The 21672-nt window shown below is 42.8% G+C and overlaps 1 protein-coding gene across 1 annotated transcript in view; it reads right to left on the bottom strand.

The window, feature by feature from the left end:
• The window catches only part of KL (klotho), a 155544-nt gene that overhangs the window by 26906 nt on the left and 106966 nt on the right, over positions 1 to 21672 (bottom strand). The window contains exons 3-5 of the mRNA XM_051608490.1: positions 18385 to 18493; positions 18054 to 18206; positions 16884 to 17755 (exon numbers count right to left, since the gene is read on the bottom strand). Of these exons, the coding sequence (XP_051464450.1) occupies positions 16884 to 17755; positions 18054 to 18206; positions 18385 to 18493 (1134 nt within the window). The remainder of the gene's footprint in view (positions 1 to 16883; positions 17756 to 18053; positions 18207 to 18384; positions 18494 to 21672) is intronic.

The following is a 21672-nucleotide window of genomic DNA, read 5'->3' as shown; positions in this document are numbered from 1 at the left end:
CCAATTTTTTCACAAGAAAAGTAATTTTGAAGAGGCTAGGACAACAACTTTAGCCTCTTCTGGGAGAAGACATTAAACAATGGGTACAGAATTGTTTCATGTGTACTGTTAGTAAAATGTTTCTACTACATAAACTAGACCCTTTCCCTTTTCAGCACCCAGATATCAGCTCCATTGTTGCCAAAATAAACTGACAGGTCCTTCCTAAATCTCAGAACAAAACAGTAACTGCTGCAGTGCCCAGGTACAAGGTAATGACAGAGGTATGAGAACACCACAGCAGTGGTGGTTAGACTGGGTGCTACCCACCAAGTGGCTTCAGAAGGCACTTCTGAATGAATGTGCTAGTGGATAGCTTCTCTCACTGTGAGTTCCTCTCTAAGAAACAACAGTCACTGGGCAGCAACAGTGAAGAAGGAATTTGAAGAAATCTTTGCCACATGAGGGTACCAATGAGTAATATAGAGATGTTCAGTCCTACACAGTTGACACAGGAATTGCAAATTCAGTTAGTGTATAAGCAACCAATGTACTACAAGCTGCCAGAGATCAGACACCACAGCAGCCCCAAATGAAGAGGATCAAACAAAAACAATAATATGAAGTAAGCAACATTGTTTAATGACTGCAAAAACTTCAGGCTGTCAGACAGATAATGGCATGCAACAAGACCCGTGTGTGCACACAGGGCAAAGCTGAGCATCGTTAAGCAAGGTCAGAACAAAATTATTGTCTCAGAGCTCAGTACTATAATACAGGCAAATGCAGCTCAGAATGAAGGGAACTTACTTGAGGTCATCTCTACAACAGTATTTTTTTAAATCCAAACATTTGGATTGTTCATGACCAAATCTAGTTCAGTCATTAACAACATGATAACCTGAGTTTACTCTGCTATAACCTTAGATTTTACATTTAATCAATCTGAGATTAGAGCTGTGCATCAATAGCAACTGTTCAAATCAGAACTCAGAAAAGGAAATTCCAGTGCAGGGAAAGATGGGGGAAAGGAGATTCACTGTGGGAAGAGAAACTCTTGGGATATTACATTTTTAAAGACTCAAACAACAGAGCAATGACTTCAGTCAAGAAGTGGAGGGACAAAATGGGACAACCAATTTTATTGCGGAAGAAAAATTTGCATCTTTGCATTTCTTCAGAGGCAAGGATGATTTATGTGTATTTATCCAGTCCTTTCTAGGAGCTTTTAGCTCTACTACAGTCAAAGATTAAACAGAATTCAATTTATATACCTCTTGATTTGGGAAATAAATTTAGAACCTCATCTAAAGCATGCTGAAACCATCAAAATACACTTCTGAGCAATCACTAAGTCCCTTTATGTCTGTTTCTAAATCCATGTTTAATGGTAGATATAAAACTGCTCTACTACAGTGATGAGTATTAATTCAAAAGCATACAAATAAAAGTTTTCCTGCTTTATTCTTGTAGTCTGCAACCATAATAAAAAGCACCATTTAAGCTAAAAGTTGGAATCTTATAGAAAACTGCAACAAACAAAAAGTATTTAAAATTAAATATTTAATTCTTACTTTAAAAACAAAATCCTCATATTGGTTATTATCTGTAGTAATTAAGGTGGGTTTCACCTGTTTTTAAAAAAGGAATCCAACTAGGTTGGCTGACTTAATATTGAATAAATGTTTTCATGTAGTTGCTATAAAGCTTAATGTTAAGTTGATATATAAGTCACAGCTACAGTTGTTTCCTTTTTTAACAAATATCCTCTATTTTTATATGCCAGATATGGCTCAAAACTTTATTTTTTCCCTTGACCATTTTAAATATAGATACAGAAACATAAGGACAAATTAAAACATTAACAAAGCAGTAAACTCACAGCTTCAGATACACTTTGAATATTTTGTCAGGGATTGACATTTGTTTTGGTATAACCACATCTTTGGAAATTCTACCAGTATATTGTAACATGTAAATATCCAATATCAAAGTACTATTAGCAGCTGGATTACACTAGGTGTGCTCCTGCAAAGCAGTTTTCAGATTGCTTTCATCCAAAACCAATCCCATTGGGTACTCCAAAACCACTTCAGGCAACAAACCATAGTGCAGCAAATGGAAGCAATAAGGAGATTCATGTTGCACACACACTCCTGATTTGTACTGTAATGCTATTGTAGATGCACCCTTAAACAGTCTAGTGCTACAAAACCATGACAAGTTTTGTACCTGTTATCAAAATCAAACCGGAAAATAATCTCTCATTTTGAAAGAACCCAGATGGCGCAGGAGGTAGGGAAAGAGATGTCCAGCCATTTTGTCCTAGAGAAAAAGGTCTTTATTAGCCACAGCTATACCAACACAACCTTCAACGAGTATGTAGTACATTGGATGTTGAAAAAACGGATTTAAGACAGGATACTTTCAATTAGGATGATGCTTTAGATATTTAGAAATTAACAGATTTCACAGATTACATGGAATAGTGGTCCCATCAATGATGCTACAGGAAGGAAAGCAGCTGGCAGTTTAATTATTAACTAGGTGCCCAAACTCCAATGAAAAGAAAATTGCTGGCCTGAATCAGGGTCTAAAAAACTTGAAGAGCCTGGTGTTTTGCTGAGACAAAGGCAGGAAGGCAGGTGGGAAGGAAGCAGAGGAGATTGCATTGTATAACGGAACTTTGATTTTTACTGCATGCTCTTTTACACATAAACACTCTTCTAGAAGTGTTAAGACACTCTCTGAATGAGACACATACACAAGTTATTAATGTCTTACTGGGAAGGAAAAAAACATCAGTTGGAAAAAAAGCAAAGCCCCATCTGTAGTAATCAAAACCCACTGTCTAGTGAGATACAAGATAACAGACGTGTTGGAAAGAAATACTGAAGAAACAGTATAGATTTTAGGAATATTATGAAACATGAAATAATTCAAGAGTCTTAGGATATGATTTACAGTCAAGTGCATTAGATGCATTAGATGTTTATTACCAAATGAGCCACTGGGCACATCTGTAATACAGGGACAGGTCACAGGAACAGAAGTGATACTCTGCTGGGTCAAATCAACAGCCTGTGCAGCCCACTTACCATCTCGGACAGTAACAAGACATGGTGCTATTTTAAGAGAGTAACTAAGCCCACTTTCTGAGAGCTGGCCTACTACTTCCCAGACATCCACACTGTTCTGTTGGGGATGTAAGGGGGTACATTCCTGCCTATTTTGTTTAGTATCTGCTTCTGGACATACTGTTCACCTATTTGCCTACTGCTTTTTTGATTCCGCTGATATAACCTGCTTCCAGAACCTGCTATGACAATAAAATCCCAAAGTTCATGACCCATTGTGCAGAAAGGACTGAACTGTTAGCTCCAGGTGAGAAACAGGAAATTCTACACTGCTGTTTGTCTTACCCTAATGTAAATGGGTAAAATTGTTCAAAATTATCATGTGTTAAAATTCTCTCCACTAAACACACAGGGAGCATAATCTAACTAGTTCAGATATAAGGATGTACAATGCAAACATCTCAAGTAAATGAAATTATTCACATCCTTTACGTCTTTAACTGGTCCTTTCCGATTTAAAGAATATAATTTTGCACAGTTTAATTAAATATACTTAATAGATAAATGTAAAGTAAGATAAGTTTATTGTTACTTTGAGAGTGCTGCCTCCGTAATTCCACCTTTCAGGGACGACTCTGTCCTGTAGGAGAAAAATGGGAATGAAAATAGAGCCCTTGCACAAGCCTGATCTACTGTAAACCAGGAGTTAGTCCTGCAAATCGGAAAATTCCCTAAGTTCCTGCATGATGACAACTAATCAACTGCTATGTTTTCATTGTAGACCCAACAAAGGATTTCACATAAAAGTATGAGACATTGTGAGGAAGGCACTGGAAATACTTTGTTAAATGATACAAGATTCCAGAAGATTGTGATGACTCATATTACTATGTAAGAAGAATTCTGACTTCAGAGAATTTTCACAGAAATACAAAAAATACCTCACTGAAAAAGTCATTACCCTATTTATGATCCTGTGTCTGGCAGGGATGATGTAACTAAGAGCCTCAAGAGCACCAGGTTCCACCCTCTGCTGCTATGGGCATATATATGACACAATCCTATTTATAACCTGATTTAGATTCCCTTTAACACTGGTCACGTATTTTGTTCATACTGTTCTCTCTGGAAGACTACTACAGAATCACACTTCACAAATTGTTTCTCTTTCCCCCCAATTTTCAGGTTGAATTTGTTCACATTCAGTCTAAACATTCTGGTTCTTGCACCAAAACTTCTCCTGGACTTTGGCAGGATTTTTCTTCACTTCTTTCTAGCATTGATCTATTTATAGACAGCATGTATATCCTCTCCCAGTGTTCTTCCTCGGGTAAATAACCCATGTTCTAGTAAGGTAATTCTTCATCTCTGCTGGAAACTTCACCTGATACAGACTACAAGCAAATGTGTCTTTGTCACAGCTGGATTATACTGGCATCTGACGGTCATGCTGTGATCAGCAATTTCCCATCGTACAGGAAAAAACCTTTCGAGTCTCTCTGTTCATCTGTTTACTATCCTGATTATCTTTTGAACTGACAGTTTCCTCAAGTTTAGCTTATGCTCTATCTAGTGCAATCCTAGTCCATGCCAAAGCATGGGAGCTAAATATATTTAAAAGTTCAGCTAGGAACTGGCCTTGAGCCTGATGCTTCTACTTTCAGTGCAATTTATTGTGATATTTGCTTTAGCAATTTCCTAGCTACTGCTGAAAATTTCCTTCCTCCTGAAATGAAACAGTAATGCTCCATGTGCCACCATTTTAAGTGTCCTACCAAAACCACAGATTTATTAGGTTTATCATATTTTCTTTCTCTAAATAATCACCTGTCACAGAAAGCTAGCAGATTGGGTCAGGCTTGACTTTTATACTGAAAATTAACCTTTTGTGTCTGCGAATTCCAGTGTTCCAACACGATCACCCTGGCACATCAGACTAAGTCTGACAGATAAGACAAAAAGCATTAATTAGTTTTGGAAGTACATTTTTTTAAATCCTATCTTCTTCGCCACAACCTGATGGCTTTTTCTTTTCTTACGCTACTCATCCTTAGGTGATAAAAGACATAGAATGACAGAATCATAGAAGGGTTTGGGTTGGAAGAGACCTTGTGATTTATTTTAAAATAATTAGATGTTTTATTTTTAAAACTTAATGCACATTTTAATTTTTCTGCCTATTTCTGCCTGTCAGTAAATGCCTATTGAAAGACTTAAAATTGAAATGAGGTTCAATAACTTCCTTTGAGAAAAAACGGAATCCTAAAGGGAAGAGACATCTTTTATTTCCACAGAGGAGACTGTGACAACTAGTATGTGGTTCCAACAAGGGGAAAAAATACTGTGGTAATTTAAAATCGTTTGACTTTTGTTGATGTTTTTAACTACATTTGCCAACTACTGCTTGGAAAAGGCATGAAATGCTTTCATCCTGCTTCAACAGTCATGGTGGATCAGTAGGAGCTGACTGGCAAAAGGGAGTGAAGAGGCACAGGATGGGACTACTCAGTGCTCATGAGATCTTACATGGGATACCACCCATGTGCTTCCTTCAGCTTCACAGGATCAATCCAGTACTGCTGGCTGCCCTTCCTGGGGGGAATGGTGCTGACATGCATCAGCTGCTTCACTATCAGAAGACTCAGTTTAGTGCTCAGGAAAACCAGGGGAGAGCATGAGATACAGCATTTCCCCACAACTATTACATGCTTGAAATAGGTGAGACTCAGTCCAACCTGGGTAAAGGGTGATCTGACTAGTATAGCTGTGGGATCTCACCTTCCATGGCTTAAATTTACTATGCTGTTTCTATAACCGTTTCACCACCACCCAATTTCATGGTGGTCTCTATTTCACTACCCAAAGCTGTGCCATGGAAAAATGCTGTTTCTGATCTGCTCTGTGCTAGTTTGCTGTTTCTAACATCCAGACTCAGAATGAGGGTGCCAATTTTATGCTACTTTCTTTTAAATTGTCTCTGCTTTTCCTTCAAGTACCACTTTTCTTTTTACCAGAAATAGGAAAGAGAAGCGGGATAAATGACTGAATAATTACAAAAGTGGCACAAGCAGCCCAGCTACAAATGAGACACAGAATTATTGCTACAGTGCAATAATTCGGTGCTGACAGCTCTAAGACTGTTTTCTTTCATCGAAGAATAAAAGGCATCAATCTGCAGCTTCACAAAATCAGTCATATTGCAGAAGGTTATACAGTGATTTCACAAGGGTAAACTGACCCAATTTGAAGCAATGGGCACTCATCCAATGAAAGAATACAGAAAGCAGAGTGTGAAATGAGTGACTGACTCACTATATCGAAATCAGGTATTTCAGTACCACATCAAGAAGGAAAAACAAGAATTTCCGTGGCAAACAAAAAATGAAATTACTGATTTTTATTTCCCCTAGTTCTCGGAAACTCTCTCTTACAGATTTTAATTTAAATGAATCAGCAAATTCCAGTTTCAGAGATTTTAGATCTAACTTGCTCTACTTACATTGTATTATTTCTTTAAAACAGGAGATATTAGGAATATGAGAAAAAGCTAGCTGATATGGGGGGGTAGCAATCACAGCTGACTATGGAGAAGAAAAAGAGGGATCTTTTATCCTACCAAGCATGTTACTAAGATGCAAAACTGCAGATGAATCATATTCCTGCAGCTCTGTTCCTTGCCCTGTGTGGTATACTCCAATATTCTCTTCTCATTCAAAAATAAGAGGTGTGTTCATGGCTGGGAAGTGAAGTATGATGATTAACAGAGGTGAAGAGCTCCTTCAGTGCACTTCCAAGGTCTTACACGTCACACAGCAGAGGTGCTTCTTGAATATGGGAATTCACATTTTCTTAACGTTAAGAGGAATACATCTGTTCAACTTGCTAATTTACTTCACTGCTTGAAAGTGACAGGATTCTCAAAAAAAAGCTTAAGGAAAATTAATTTCTCACTTACTTTCTTTAAGCTCCTTTGAGAAAGCCAAAGTCCGTGTAGCATCCCTCCTTTCTTTTGCAGGCTGCTCACTATGTTCCCCACTCCCAGTGCTGGTGGCAATGCAGGGACAGCAAGTGGACACCATAAGCCAGGACAAACTCTTTGAATTGGGCTCCATCACCATGGAGCATGGTTTGTGATTTCATTAAATCACAAGTCAGCTTCCTCCAAAAAATTAATATGACATTTATAAATATAAATTAGCCAGAGAACAATTCATCTTTGGGAGACTCCAGGCCATCTCATTTCATGTCAAGTTTAATCTCCAATACACAATACAATGCAGAATGGCCTCATAAACCCAGTTCCTGCATTCCCACTTGTGGCCAGTCACCCCCAGATCTCACCAGCTCTTCATACATTGTCTATCTTCCTAATACTCATCTTTCCTATCTCCCCAGGTTTTGTTACAACTCTCTCTGGCTTGGATTCTGCCTCCTGATGGAATACATAACTGATGATGTCTGTTCTGTTATGGTGGGCCTTCTCTCTGCAAACACTGCTTGTACCCAGGTTAACACTGTAGTATGACAGAAAAATAAATGAAAAATTAAATACATGTCTTACAAAAAGCATGTCATCACTGTAAAGTCAGCAGTCAGTTGAAATCTGAGACCAGAATTATTTATTTGATTTTGAAGTGAACATTACTACTTACAAAACACACAAAAAAAATCACCCAGCCTGACAATGCAATATATTCCCAACCTACTTTCTCAAAAGAAAATAAATGCTGCACTCATTCTACCATTTCCATATATATTTGAGTTAAAGAACCACAATTAGAATAATTAATCAATAACTGTGTTCAGCAGTTCCATGCCTGCAGCAAAAATCAGATTATTTCTTAAAATGCCAAAAGTTAAATAAACAAATTCAGTAAACTTTGCCCTCAGCTCTGAAAAACAACTGATCCAGTGGAGCTACTGAATATTCAAAAGAACAAGAAAAGAGCTGACTGAGAAAAGGCACTGGAAAATCACAGTGAACTTTTACCAGAATGTGTGACCAACAGCTACAAGTCTGTCCCTGCTTCCCACCCAATCATTTGATGTCTTTTCTAGAAGCAGGATCAAAACAAACAGATGCTACTGTCTTTCCAACTGTAAAGCAAATACCTTGTAAAATATAACACCAGTGGTGCCAATATTTTCTAGCCTTTAGTAAGGGCATTTGTCGTGGTTTGGGCCCAACACGACAACAAAGGAGCAGCCCCATGGCCGCTCACTCAACTCCCAACCCCACACACACTCTGGATGAGGAGGACAAAGCTCATGGGTCACGACAAAGGACAAGGAGGATCCTTCACTGATTAAGGTCCCAGGCAAAACAGACTCAACTTGGAGAAAAACACAGTAATTTAATTTCACGCTAATCAAACACACACAGGACACACACAACACAAAGAGCAGGGCTTGCATATGTTACCCCACCCCTCCCTTCTTCCTGGGCCCAATCACTTTGTTCCCGGTTTCTCTCCCTCCTTCCCCCCAGTGGCACAGGGGGACAGGGGATGGGGTTTAGAGTCAGTTCACAGGTTGGTGGTTCCTGCCACTCCTTCCTCCTCAGGAAGAAGGATTCCTTACAGTCCTTCCCTGCTTCCCCTCCCATGGGAGAGAGTCCTCCACAAACCTCTCCTTCATGAGTCCTTCCCACAAGGTCTAGAGCTGCTCCAGCCTGGGCTTCCCACAGAGTCATGGCTGCTTCGGGAACAAACTGCCCTGGCACTGGGGTCTTCCAAAGCTGCGCAATCAAGGTCCACGGGCAGCAAATCCACTGGCCACAAAATTCAAATCCAGTGGCCAAGTTCACCCCTCCTGGTGCCTTCAGGGAATGTTCCACCATGTTCCTCCATGAGTGCAGGGGGACAGCTGCTATCTCGCCATGGGTTGCAGGGAAACTTCTGCCAAGGCACCTTCTTCCCCTTCTTCCTCACCAACCACCAGCACCACTCCCCTCCTCCAGCACAACTCTTCTCCCCTAAGTGCTTCTCTGCTCAGGTGTTGTATCAGTTCTTTCGTATGTTAATCACTATGGGGCATCTGTTGTCCCTCTAACGGCTCCTTGGCTGGTTTTGGGGCAGGAGGAGCTTCTCAGCAAAGCCACTCCTTTGGCCCTTCCCCTGCTACCAAAAACCCCACCAAACCAGAACAGCATTAAACTGATTAACTTACAAAAGTAAGTCCACTGGAAACGGGCAGGGCTCCCTGTCAGCTCACCTCCTGCACGTCCCAGCATGCCTCGAAGCACTCCCTGGCCTCTCAGCTTCCCAGGCTGGATGGATCCTGAGACATGCAAAAGCCCGTGTGCATCAGGCAGAAGTCACAGAGTCTCATCTGCCTGCTGGCATCAGAACCACCCATGGACCCAGTCCTTTGGTTCCCTTGCAAGCTGTTGTAAACAGCATCTGTAAACATTTCAGAAACTGGGAGAATTTAGAATATGGGGATATTTTTTCATAATCAAAACAAAGCTAAACTTTAAACTTTTGCAGCTCTCCCTACCACAGAATGCTATCTCTTCGCAGACTAAACATACATAAAAATGAAACAACACAAATGTTTCTATGTGGCTAAAACCAGAAATTCCTAATTTGCACTGTCTTATTACAGTGCATCTAAAAGGACCCTCCCTGCTGAATCTCCAAGGAGACATATGACAAACTTGCCAAGCTTCTTGAGTTTTTTGTGCTCTCAGAGTAGAGTTGAAGCTGCCACAGCAAGGCAGAAGTTGCCACCACTGACATTCTAAACAAACTGTTCACTGTTAATACAGATTGTATTGCATTTTTCCATAGAACTATGTTCTCAGAGTTTAAATCATGCCATGTATTGCTACAAATTTGCAAGCAAAAAGAAAGAAAACACATTTACAAGCACTGTACCATCCACTACCACCAAATACGTCAACAGCCTCTCTTCTCAAACCGTTCTAGCTGTCTTAAAAGATTCTTTTTTTCCTACCATTAACACTGAAAGACCATTTTGGAAGATCCTTCCTCCAAGGGCTAGCCACGACTTCTACAAGTCAATCTAGTTGTATCGATATTTAACTTTTATCTTTTTTTCATGTGTGCGTATGGTCCTTCAACTCTAAATTTTCTTCCTGTCATTGATACTTATGTCCAGAAGCATTTACGGAGAGCATCAGTGTGAATCTTATTTCTTCCCTTCCTTGGTGTAAACTGTCTTCTACTCATCCCATTTCACTGAAACCTCCAGTCCCTTGCTATGGCAAATACCTCTTTTTCCTCTTGTGCTTATTTAGTTACTCTTCCTTCTTGACAACTCACCTCTTTCCACTGGCACATTTTCTCTCAAGTGAAGTAATTCAGTTCTTCCTCCAAAAGCCAGTCTCTTCTTCCATGTTTTATTCATGGTCATATTCCATGGATCACCTTCTCCCTCAGAGATCTGTCCAGTCTTCATTTCAGTAATGTCCTAAAATCCTCAGTGTTGCCTGTGACCTTATTCTTCTGTCCCATTCTTCTGATTTAATCCTAAATCAACATCCACAGCTTTACCTGTGGTAATCTTCTATATGTTTTGGCAGGCAAATATTCAAGCATGAGTAGCTTTTATTTAGTAGGTAGTAACACACATCCTGTAATTTCTACAACCTGTCATCATTGTATACAGAGGTCAGTTCCCTTAACTTCTTCAGAAGCACTATGTCATCATTTCCTCTCCTTTATTTTTACCATCATGGAAAGGAAGAAGATCTTGTGTACATTTTTTTTCCCCACAAGCCTGTGCAAGCAGACCCCTTTGACTGCTGGCTTCTTGGCTTTTTTAAAAATTTGGCAAGATCAGCCTTGCACTTTCAGATTAAGTTTAGCAGCTTAACTGTTCATCAGCAACCACCAAACACACAAATCACACCCTCAGTCACAAGGACTAGCAAATAGCCCTCAAAATCTGCCAATTACTATCCAAAACCCACAAGATTCTACAAATCTAAGCAAACTACAGAGCATCTACATGCACATATCAGACTGTTCTTTCCTGCTTCTCCCAGTGTAAGGATATGTGTGATAGTCACCAAAAATAACTACAATGAAACATCCTCAGATGCCCACACCTTGCAGTGCTCTCTGTTCACTGTCCTAATGGTCACTGCTTGCCAACAGTACTACCAGCTGACGTATTCACTGCTTCTGTTGAGTTGAAGAAATAATGGAAGATATATGTTTTGTTCCCCAGGGCAGACTGGTAAGGAGATGCTGTTACTCAAAGAAAGAGGTAGTAAATGTGAGGAAGGAAGCTAAGGCAATTGCCCAAGAACTTGCTGGAGTCCTATTCTGATTTCTACCAAAGCAAGAGGTATCAGAATTTGACCTTCTAGAAGGTGGGCATGTGATAAGTGAAGCAACTTCCTCTTATATCAAAGAGCATTTTTTCCTCGCAAAAGACAACGCTTTCAACAGAAAGGACTGTCTCTGCACTTTCAACCTGCTGACGGTTGCAGAACAGAGGCTTCTACTTGACCTATCACATGGAAAAGCTCTTAAAGAGTTCCTTGCTTTCAGTAAAAAGGGAGGCACTAAAAAAATTGTGAACTATCTTAAACTAAAACATCCATTCCACTCTGCAAAAATTGAAGCTAGGCTTTATTTTTCTGGTTCCAACAATATCCTTAAGTACAGGTAGGAATTATGTCCATTGACTAATTTAAGAACTGCTAACCTTCGTTAGAAACTAGATGAAATAGGTACTGGAAAAGTTCATCATACAAAGGAATGCAGGGTAACACAAGTCCTTCACACACTTGACTTCAGATCCCCAAAGATACAACAAATACAGGATGTCTTCTGCTTGAGAAAAGAGGTTGGAGGGGAGAACAGAGGGGAAGACCATACCTTATGAGTTTTTATTAATGTAAAATGAAAGAGTATCAAGGAGCCGACAGCTTTACACTCTTGCACCCACTCAGGCTTTATGAGATGTGAATTTTATGTTGCCTATCTAAATGCCCTTATCTGTATCAAACTGCTGTTAATCTGTGGTCATTATCTTTCTGGCACTGAGCAGAGCCCTACCCAACATGTTAAACAAAAACTTTGATCTTAAGTGAAAAGCAAGCTATTTAAAAAAGAATACTAGAGCGCCTTGGATAGGAACCAGAAATATTACCTAGCCACCTCCAGCAAAAGCTACTGCAACCATTAAAAATCAGGCACGTGGCTCATAAAATGATATGAAAACATGGATTTGGGGCTGTCTGTAGAATTACATACAGATATGCAGCTACAAAAACCGTAACTACTAAGCACTAAAATCCTCATAATGAACAGGGACCCTCAAGAAATCCCTATCCTTACAATGCACAGCAAAATAGTTGAGGTGGGACTTAACCTACCTATGGGCTCGACCTGGTGTTCTTCCACACAAAAAACCACACAAATTCTGCTTCTGTGCCACTTCCAAATCCTGCCTATTGAGTTTTAGTAATGTTTCCTATAACCTCTAAAAAGCTTTTCAAATTTTAGAACCCCTGCACTTGAGAAAGGTCCATTTTTACTTATGCATGGTAACATCTTATTCTCCATATAGTCCTGGTATTTCTGCAATTAAAGCTTGAAGTACTCTGTAAAAATAACAAACTGCTTTTTTGGTTGTTTGGGTTTTTTTTCTGAATAGTTTAAAATAACATTCCTTTTGCAAATGTGTGTGTGTGTAATCAGGTAGAAATTGGAATAAAATTAGCATCTCTGAAAACCAAACTCCTTAGTTTATCGCATTTTTAAATAAAGCTTTTTTTTTTTTTTTTTTATTAAAGCTTGAAAAAGGTACACTATAGGATTTAATATGATTTGTAAACAACTTTTAACCATACATAGCTACTGGTACAGAAAACTGCACCATCACATCTGAAATTGCTCTGTGATTTGACTACACTTCTTTGTCATCTCTGGTATTTGAAAGGTACCTGATTTGAATGAATGGTGAATAGATTCATTACTACTTAAATAAATCCTTTGCAAATATATACTACCCAAATGACACTCAAAACCAGAAACAGAACCAGTTTCTTCTTTGTTCTTCTTTGAATTAAGTTTTAAAAAGCAAGAACAGGAAAAAAAAATTATAATTACTTAAGAATTATTTCTTCTGTTTTCTAAAATTGTTCTATGCCTTCATCACTATGATGAGATGTGTTACTTTCAGGAAAACCCAAAACCACTCCATGCACTGAGTGAAAGTTTGTAGGCTAACTGAATTTTGAAAGAAACAATCCACATTGAGAAAAGACTGTTCTCCTGCACTGCAATTACTGATGCTTTATTAGGTTTAGCAGTGAAGGTCAACGAAAAAGTACTTACCTTTTGTTTTGGAAAGAGTTTTGGAATAGAAATCAGTCTGTTGCTATGTGACTGGTTTCCAGGCAGCAATTCCACTCACTTCTTCGGGGAAACAACATGTTCTTCTGTTTCTGCAAATGCTGTTTATATTGAGTAAATCCAAGTATGTTCAACTCAAGACAATATACTGTGAACCAGTAATGAAAAAATGCATTTGCAAAAACCAGAACATACAACGGCCTCTCTCAACTCCTGTCTGGTGAGAGAGATGCATCATAATACATGACAGATTGCTGGTATTACATTTTCTGGCTGTTGACTCGAGAGGATGACAACTTTTACGAACTATACTTGATCCATTCAATTTATTTTGTGAATAAACATGTACAACTTCCTCCATTTCTTACCATGTTTGAAAGACTTAAGACATATCAAAAGTGACAAGTGTCAGTGGAAATACTATCAAAGGGTGAAGTTGTCACTGAATATTGATCAGCATTCCTCAATAACAAACCAAGGATGCATTCATAAGATGTTTTTTCTTACAAGTTTTTTGACATTATTTCTATTTGCTCCTATTTATATAAAGTCTCTTACACTCTGTCCATTTAGCGTCTGTTACGACTCACTTGCAGAAGTTCAGAAAAATGAAAGGTAATTAAAAAACTCAATACAATAGGATTAAATCCATTCAAGCTAAATTTAAGCATTGTTATTCAGATCAAACTTCATTGCCTTGTCTTCATCAGTCCTGAACTGAAGAACCTGAATTGAATCAAATTCTTATTTGATTATTTTTTCAGATAATAAATAACTCAATCAGAAAGACAGAGCCCAAAATCCATTAATATCAGTTGAATTTTCATGAACTTAAAGGAAATTATTTCATCTTCTAATGTAATTAGCATCCAGTAAAATAAATTAGTGGGTATCAGCTTTCACTAGCTATTAAGCTTTCCACTTACAAAGGTCTTTGGTTTAAATAAATACAGAAAGAAGATGCTTAAAACCACACATTGAAAATAAGGAAAAAAGGTCAGAAAACAAGCATATAGGAGTCAATATGGTCATTTGCTAAGAACCAATCATTTACAACAACACGTTTTATCTTTTAAAAACAAACATCTTCTGCAAGCTCAATTTCTCAGGGAAAAAAAAAAAATACAAGAATGCCACAAAGAAGGAAAAAGGATTAGGAAGAAACCTGGGACCAGACCTTTTGGGTAATGTAAGACACAAGCAGCAAAAGTCTGGCAGCTGAAAGTGGGGTTTTTTTTCTGTGTATGGAATGATACAACCACATCTTTTCTGGTGGGGCTATGAGGACTATATCTCCTGGCAGCACTGCCTGGTGCTGCACACATCCTCCAGGGTTTGAGATGAAGCAGCACTACTTAAACAGCCTTCTAATCCAAATCCAGGCTGCTTGTGCTCCTGAGAGTAACTGACCAAACTCACCTGCAAAGTTATATGCAAGCACAGACACACATTAAATAACGTTACTGAAGTTGCAAAATCAACCACTCAAGAAGTATGTAAGCAAAGAATTTCATTTGCATGTGGAAAAGTAATATACTCCTTACCATACGTGGTAAATTTAATCTTTCATTACACAATTCCGTACACTCTCTTCATGGATATTAGGCTGTGTAGTCAAAGAAGCCATAGTCTGTGGCTTCCTACTTCACTTCTTGCACAAGTTCAAAGGTTTAATACCAATAAACTACAGAGATGTAAGAAAGAAAAGGAGGACCTCAGGGTTAAAGCTATTCACTTCTTTATCCTGAAGAGTAAGGCTCTGTGTCTGCCTCTGCTAAAGATGCCTACCTGAAGGATTCAAGGATGGGAGGTCTTCTGCATAAACTGCACTTCCCTTTTTTTTTCCATAGCTGCTTAGAGATTTTGGGGATCTGACATGTAGAAGAGATATAGCATAACCAATCAAAATTCTAAAAAGATCACATGCCAGGGAAAAGGCACTAACAATCAGTGGACACTTCATGTGTTAACTGCATTTGTGTTTCAGTCCCTTGTTCACAAAATGTGGGAAAAATAGTACCTTGCTGCCTTACATTGTTGTGTAAAAAGAGATGTCTAGTAATTGTGAAAACCCCCACGACAGTCATGAGGACAAAACTAATCCTGAGGTTCTGTCACTAAACTAAGTATTGGAAGACTTCCCTGGTTTGTTTATACCTTTTACATGGCAAAGGCAAGTCTGTGCCTCAGTTTCTCATGTCATAGAATCATAGAATGGTTTGGTTTGGAATGGACCATAAAAGTCATCTAGTTCCAACCCCCCTGCATGGGCAGGGACACCTTCCACTACACCAGGCTGCTCAAACACTTTGAGGGATGGGGCATTGTTAAATAGAAAAGCACCTTCCTTCTCCATAGGCCTTTAATGACAGCAGAAATATGCTTGAGATTGTGAGGGACTCAGAAAATGTGATGATGTGGGACATACTCAAGCATGAAACACAGCCAAGTGCATCCCAAGGCACTAAATGAAGAATTTCAAGATTTCAGGACCAGGAAATTAATCTGACATTTTACCCACATTTTCCCACCTATATTTTTCCTTGCATTATTTGTAGCACTAAGCAATGCAAAACTAATGCAGGAAAGTAAAAAAAGTTGAATAAGGCACGCATTGGATGTTTCCTTGGTGTTCACATCTATTATACTATACTCATTAGGCTATAACTCCTGCCACTAAGTGTAGGTTGAGTAGATGGACATTAGCAGAGTTCATGAATGTGCATTAAGGTACAACAGATCGTGCCTTAATGGTCAAACCATCCTTTCTTGTCGCTGGAAGGACCTGTACACACTTTTGCTTAATTCTCCCCAAGAATCAGCAATGCTTGCTTCCAGCAAACAACACAGTAACACCATGTATAGGTGTGCTGCATAAAAACTTGCATATAGCAAACTACTTATGCCACTTACTAGACTAGCTGGGGAACAGCGTCTTTACTCCCAAAAAGTGTGCACGCTCAAAAACCTGCACGCTCTGTCAATAAAATGTCTCAGTGCAGTATTTCGGGCACCTCTACCATCTCCCTTAACTCCGTAAGATATTTTTTTTAATTATTTTTTTTAATCAAATGCACGAATTCTTATTGCAGCTGTATCAAGCACTTCCACAGACACCTCAGTAAGCCAAAGATGGACAGCCAGAGCCAGATGCATCCACTCACCCACCCAGCACGGCATTCACGAGCACTGGGAGAAGGACTGAACATTTCTCCAGAACACGGAGAGCACTTTATAACTCAGCGTATTCCTGCTAACTTGAAATAAGCGCCCAGTTCTCGCCTCCCACCTATGAGCCGCTCTGCCCTCGGCCCACATGTGGACCTGCTGCCCGTTGGGGCACGTCCGTTCGGCTTCCACCGGTGGCCGGAGCAGGGAACAGCTCTGCCCGCGGGCCGGGCCGGGCCGGGGGCAGCCTCCGCGCCCTTCCCCTCGCACAGCCCGGGGTGCAGGGAGCCGCGGGGCCCCTTCCCGCCCCCGCCACCCCCGTTACCTGGAGCAGGTGGTGGGCCGCCCGGTAGCCGAGGCGCGGGCCGCCCCGCAGGCCGGGCGGCAGCCGCCCGGTGCCGTAGCCGTGCCAGGCCACCACGTAGGGGTTGTCCATGGTCAGCCAGTAGCGCACCTGCCCGCCGAAATGCCGGAAGCAGAGCTCGGCGTAGTCGCGGAAGAGCTGGGGCAGGACGGGGCTGGCCCAGCCGCCGAAGGCGTCCTGCAGGCCCTGCGGCAGGTCCCAGTGGTAGAGGGTGACGACGGGCTCGACGCCCAGCTCCCGCAGGCGGCCCAGCAGCCGCCGGTAGTGGGCGAGCCCGGCGGGGTTGAGGGGCGCCGTGCCGTTGGGCAGCAGCCGGGCCCAGGACAGCGAGAAGCGGTAGTGCGAGACCCCCAGGCGCCGCAGCCCCTCGGCGTCGCGGAAGAGGTTGTTGTAGCTGTCGCTGGCCACGTCGCCGCCCGCCGGCCCCGGCGGCTGGGAGCCCGGCGGCGTGGCCGGGCGGTGGGTGAAGGTGTCCCAGACAGAGGGGCCTTTGCCGCCCTGGCGCCAGCCGCCCTCCGTCTGGTACGCGGCGCTGCCCGCTCCCCAGAGGAAGCCGTCGGGGAAGGTGTCGTAGAGGAAGAGCTGGTCCTGCGGGTAGGGCAGCCGGGCGAAGCGGGACCAGGTGCCCGCGCCCTGCCCCGGCGCCCCGAGCAGCGGCCGCCCCAGCAGCAGCAGCAGCAGCAGCGGCGGCGGCGGCGGCAGCAGCACAGGGGCCATGCTCCCGGCGGGGCTCCGCGACGGCGGCTCCCTTCTCCCAGCCCCCCCGCCGCCCCCTTTTATCTCACCTCCTCCCTTCTCCCAACCCCCACAACCCCCCGCCCCGGTGGGCACGGCTATTAATAATTACCTCGGAGCTGCCGTCTGCATCCTTCTCGCCCGGCTCCCTCGGGGAGAGCTACCTCGGGGGGCGGGATCCAAGGGGTGAGACGGGGCGGGCTGGGAGACGAGGGCGGCAGCGAGGCGGGGGCTCCTCGGGGGAGAGTTGGACCCTGTCAGTCCTTCGGGGTCGCCTCTGTCACCCCCGCCCCCTCCGCGGGCAGCAGGGGCGGTCCTCGCAGCCCTCCTCCCGCTCCGCCGGGTCCCCGCACCTCACCGCGGCTCCAGCGGCCCCCTTGGAGGCGGAACCCTCACCGCTGTCCTTGCACCCTTTCCCCGAAACGAAGGAGCCCACGGAGAGGCTCGACAGCCGGATCCATCCCCTCTGAGGAGCTGCGCGCAGCCCCAGCCCCGCAGTGCTGCCGTCGGGGCGCTCGGGGTCCTGCGGGGCCGAGAGGAGGGAGTGATCTGCGGGGGGGCGTGAAGTCGAGGAAATAAACATTATTTTTGCTTCACCCGGTATTTCCTTTGTGCTGCCTTGGCAAGAGACATCACCTCTGTCATCTGTCACGTAACGGTACCTAGAGAGAAACTCATGTCCCAAGGACATAACACACTCACCCCCCTCCCTCCCCCAGCAACTCACGGACTGTCACCTCCTGGTAATAAGGCTTTTCTTTTTTGGAGTAGGAGGTTGGTGTATCTGGTTGTTTACCGCATGCAAACCAAGCTCCAATTAGAAATGCCTCACAGATCTTTATAGGGAGGAAACAAATTAAGTTTGGTGATCGAATTACAGTTTTTTAGCTGATCGTGTGGATGCGATTTGTTGACGTCCAGTTGAAGGCAGGTCTCAGGCTCCTGCTCTCGTCTCCTTCAGACGAGACAGTTCAACCAGGGCTGTGAAGCAAGAACCGGCTCAACAACACATTGCAAAAACCTGCTGTTCTCTTGTGTGGACTCTAACACAAGTCGAGACTTCTGTGAAAAAAACACACCAGCTAGACAGGCTGTTAAGGACAGGGAGATGTTCCCAGGAGATAAAGCAGTTGTTTAACTACAGAATAAAGGCATTTAGTTAAATTCATTTTCTATTTAGAAAATAAGTGTCCTCAAGGGAAAATGACCGGTAATTGCTAATAACGAATTGATGGATTTAAGTGTCAACTGCAAGCCACTGAAGGCTTCCTCTAACACACAGGATGGGCTCTCAACGTTTCACAGATGCAGGGCATCTGTCTTGCCGATTTCTAGAACTTCCAACTTCCACCTGTTCTGCACAGATTAAGTTTGGGTTTGGGCATTGGTTTGTGGCACTTCTATGGAAAAGACCAAAGATCTAGAATACAGGATTACAGTTATTCTTCCATCAGTGGTGGTTAATTTATTCCCATGTTAGAGGGATGAAGCTCTGAGCAGCCCAGGTGATGGCTGGCAGCCCTTCCCTGAGGGAGGAAGTTTGTGGGGTGGGAGCTGGAGATGGCAGCCCCAACACCAAGCTGACAGGAATGTGCTGTACAGTCTGACAAGCTGCTGAAACTTGGTTACAGTCTAAGTAAATTACAACTTGAGCTACAGCAACGAATCTAGATGTTAGCATCCCCTGGCAGTTACATACAGAAGCTGGAGCTCACTTTTTAAGTACACAGCAGCACTGTTCCAGCTGTACCTGTGCAAGGCATGAAAAGCCAAGTTAATGCCTTCACTGGAGCTTGCTGCCTAAGCATTTTGAAAATTGGGATGTAGATACATGCCTCAGAAATATTTCAGCCTAAAACAGGGTATTAGTGCTGCTAAGTCCTTTGCTCATGTTTAAGGAAAACAACTTTATTTGGTATCTGGGGACACAAGGGATTTTAAAATATACTTTGATACATTTTCTTCACATTTGCTAATTATTAACTAGAACGTGTTTACATTAGGCAGCACCTGTAAGTAGGCACTTAATTGAAAATCCTTCATTCACAGAATCACAGAATTTTTTTAGTTGGAAGGGACCTTAAAGATCATCGAGTTCCAACTCCCCTGCATGGGCAGGGACATCTCCCACTAGAACCGGCTGCCCCATCCAACCTGCTCTTGAACACCTCCAGGGATGGAGCCCCCACAACATCTCTGGAGCATCACTGTTCCAGTGTCTCACCACCACATCTTTCTTGTGCTGGAGGCACCAGAGCTGGATGCAGTATTTTAGGTGAGTTCTCACCAGGGCAGAGTAGAGGGACAGAATCACCTCCCTCAATCTGCTGGCCACACTTCTTTTGATACAGCCCTGGATGGAGTTGGCCTTCTGCGCAGCAACTGCACATTGGTGGCTCATGTCCAGCTTTTGATCCACTAGTACCCCCAGGTCCTTTTCCACAGGGCTGCTCTCAAGCGTGACCTCCCCCAGCCTGTATTCATATCTTCGGTTACCTCGGCCCAGGTGCAGGACCCTGCACTTGGCCTTGTTGAACCTCATGAGGTTCACCTGGGCCCTCTTCTCTAGCTTGTCCAGGTCCCTCTGGATGGCATCTCATCCCTCTGGCATGTCGACCACAGCACCCAGCTTGGTGTCATCAGCAAACCTGCTGAGGGTGCTCTCAATGCCACTGTCAATATCATTAATGAAGATATTAAAGAACACTGGGCCCAGCACTGACCCCTGAGGGACACCACTTGTCACTGTTTTTGATCTGGACTTAGAGCCATTGACTGCTACCCTCTGGATGTGACCCTCTAGCCAGTTCCTTTTCCACTGAACAGTCCACCCATCAAACCCATATCTCTCTAATTTAGTGAGAAGGATGTTGTGGGGGACCATGTCAAATGTCTTGCAGAAGTCCAGATAGATGACATCCACTGCTTTTCCCTGGTCGACTGATGTAGTCACTTCATTGCAGAAAGCCACTAGGTTGGTCAGGCAGGATTTGCCCCTGGTAAAGCTGTGCTGGCTGTCCTGGATCACCTCCTTGTCCTCCATGTGCCTTAGCATGTCTTCTAGGAAGATTTGTTTCATGATCTTCCCAGGCACAGAGGTGAGGCTGGTAGGTCAGTAATTCCCAGGGTCCTCGTTTCTACCGTTTTAAAATATGGGCTTAACATGTCCTTTCTTCCAGTCACGAGGGACTTCACCTGACTGCCATGACTTTTAAAATAGCATGGACAATGGTTTGGCAACTACATCCACCAATTCCTTCAGGACTCTGGGATGTATCTCATCAGGTTCTAGGGAGTTGTATATCTTCAGGTTCCTCAGATGGTCACGAACCTTATCTTCACTTACAGTGGGGGGGACTTTGTCTCTCTGGTCTGCATCTTGTGGGCCATCAACATGAGAGTTGTGAGGAGAGGGGTTGCCAGTGAAGACTGATGCAAAAGAGTTGTTGAGAACCTCAGCCTTCTCCTTGTCTGTTGTTACATTATGAATGTTGTTCATTAGGAGCTTGTTTCTTCCAGAGCCTCTAAACAGTCAAAGGAAAGAAAGACCCTCATGCTGTTAGCGTAAGTCAGCCTAGCTAAGATCTTTGCCATCTTCTGGAGATGGCTACCTTCTCCAAAAAACTATCCAGGAAGCCTGCAGTGACTAGTCCTGAAGGAAGCAGCCCATGTTTTAAGGATGAGAGCTGGCTATAAGTTGCTGGCACAAAGCTGGCACTTAATCTCTGTGTCCATCTGATGAAAATGTGACCGTTTTTTTTAGTATAAATGTCAGAAAATGTGTGCTGTGGCCTCCAGTTCCTAGCAGGAACAGACAGAGGGCAGACAGAGTTCAGTTGTCTCCGAAGCAGAGAAGGATTCTCACAAAGGAGTTGGCGGGGCTCATTGATCGGGCTTTAAACTAGGTTGGAAGGGGGTGGGGGGCAAAGCCAGGCCTACTAGAAATGAGCTAGGGGTGGTGTGCCCATGTCAAGGACAAAGTGGATAACCCAGCTCAAGTGCATTTACACTAACG

This window comes from Apus apus, chromosome 1 (assembly GCF_020740795.1).
Source record: "Apus apus isolate bApuApu2 chromosome 1, bApuApu2.pri.cur, whole genome shotgun sequence".
Taxonomy (NCBI): Eukaryota; Metazoa; Chordata; class Aves; order Apodiformes; family Apodidae; genus Apus; species Apus apus.
This window is presented reverse-complemented; position numbering and strand designations above follow the sequence as displayed.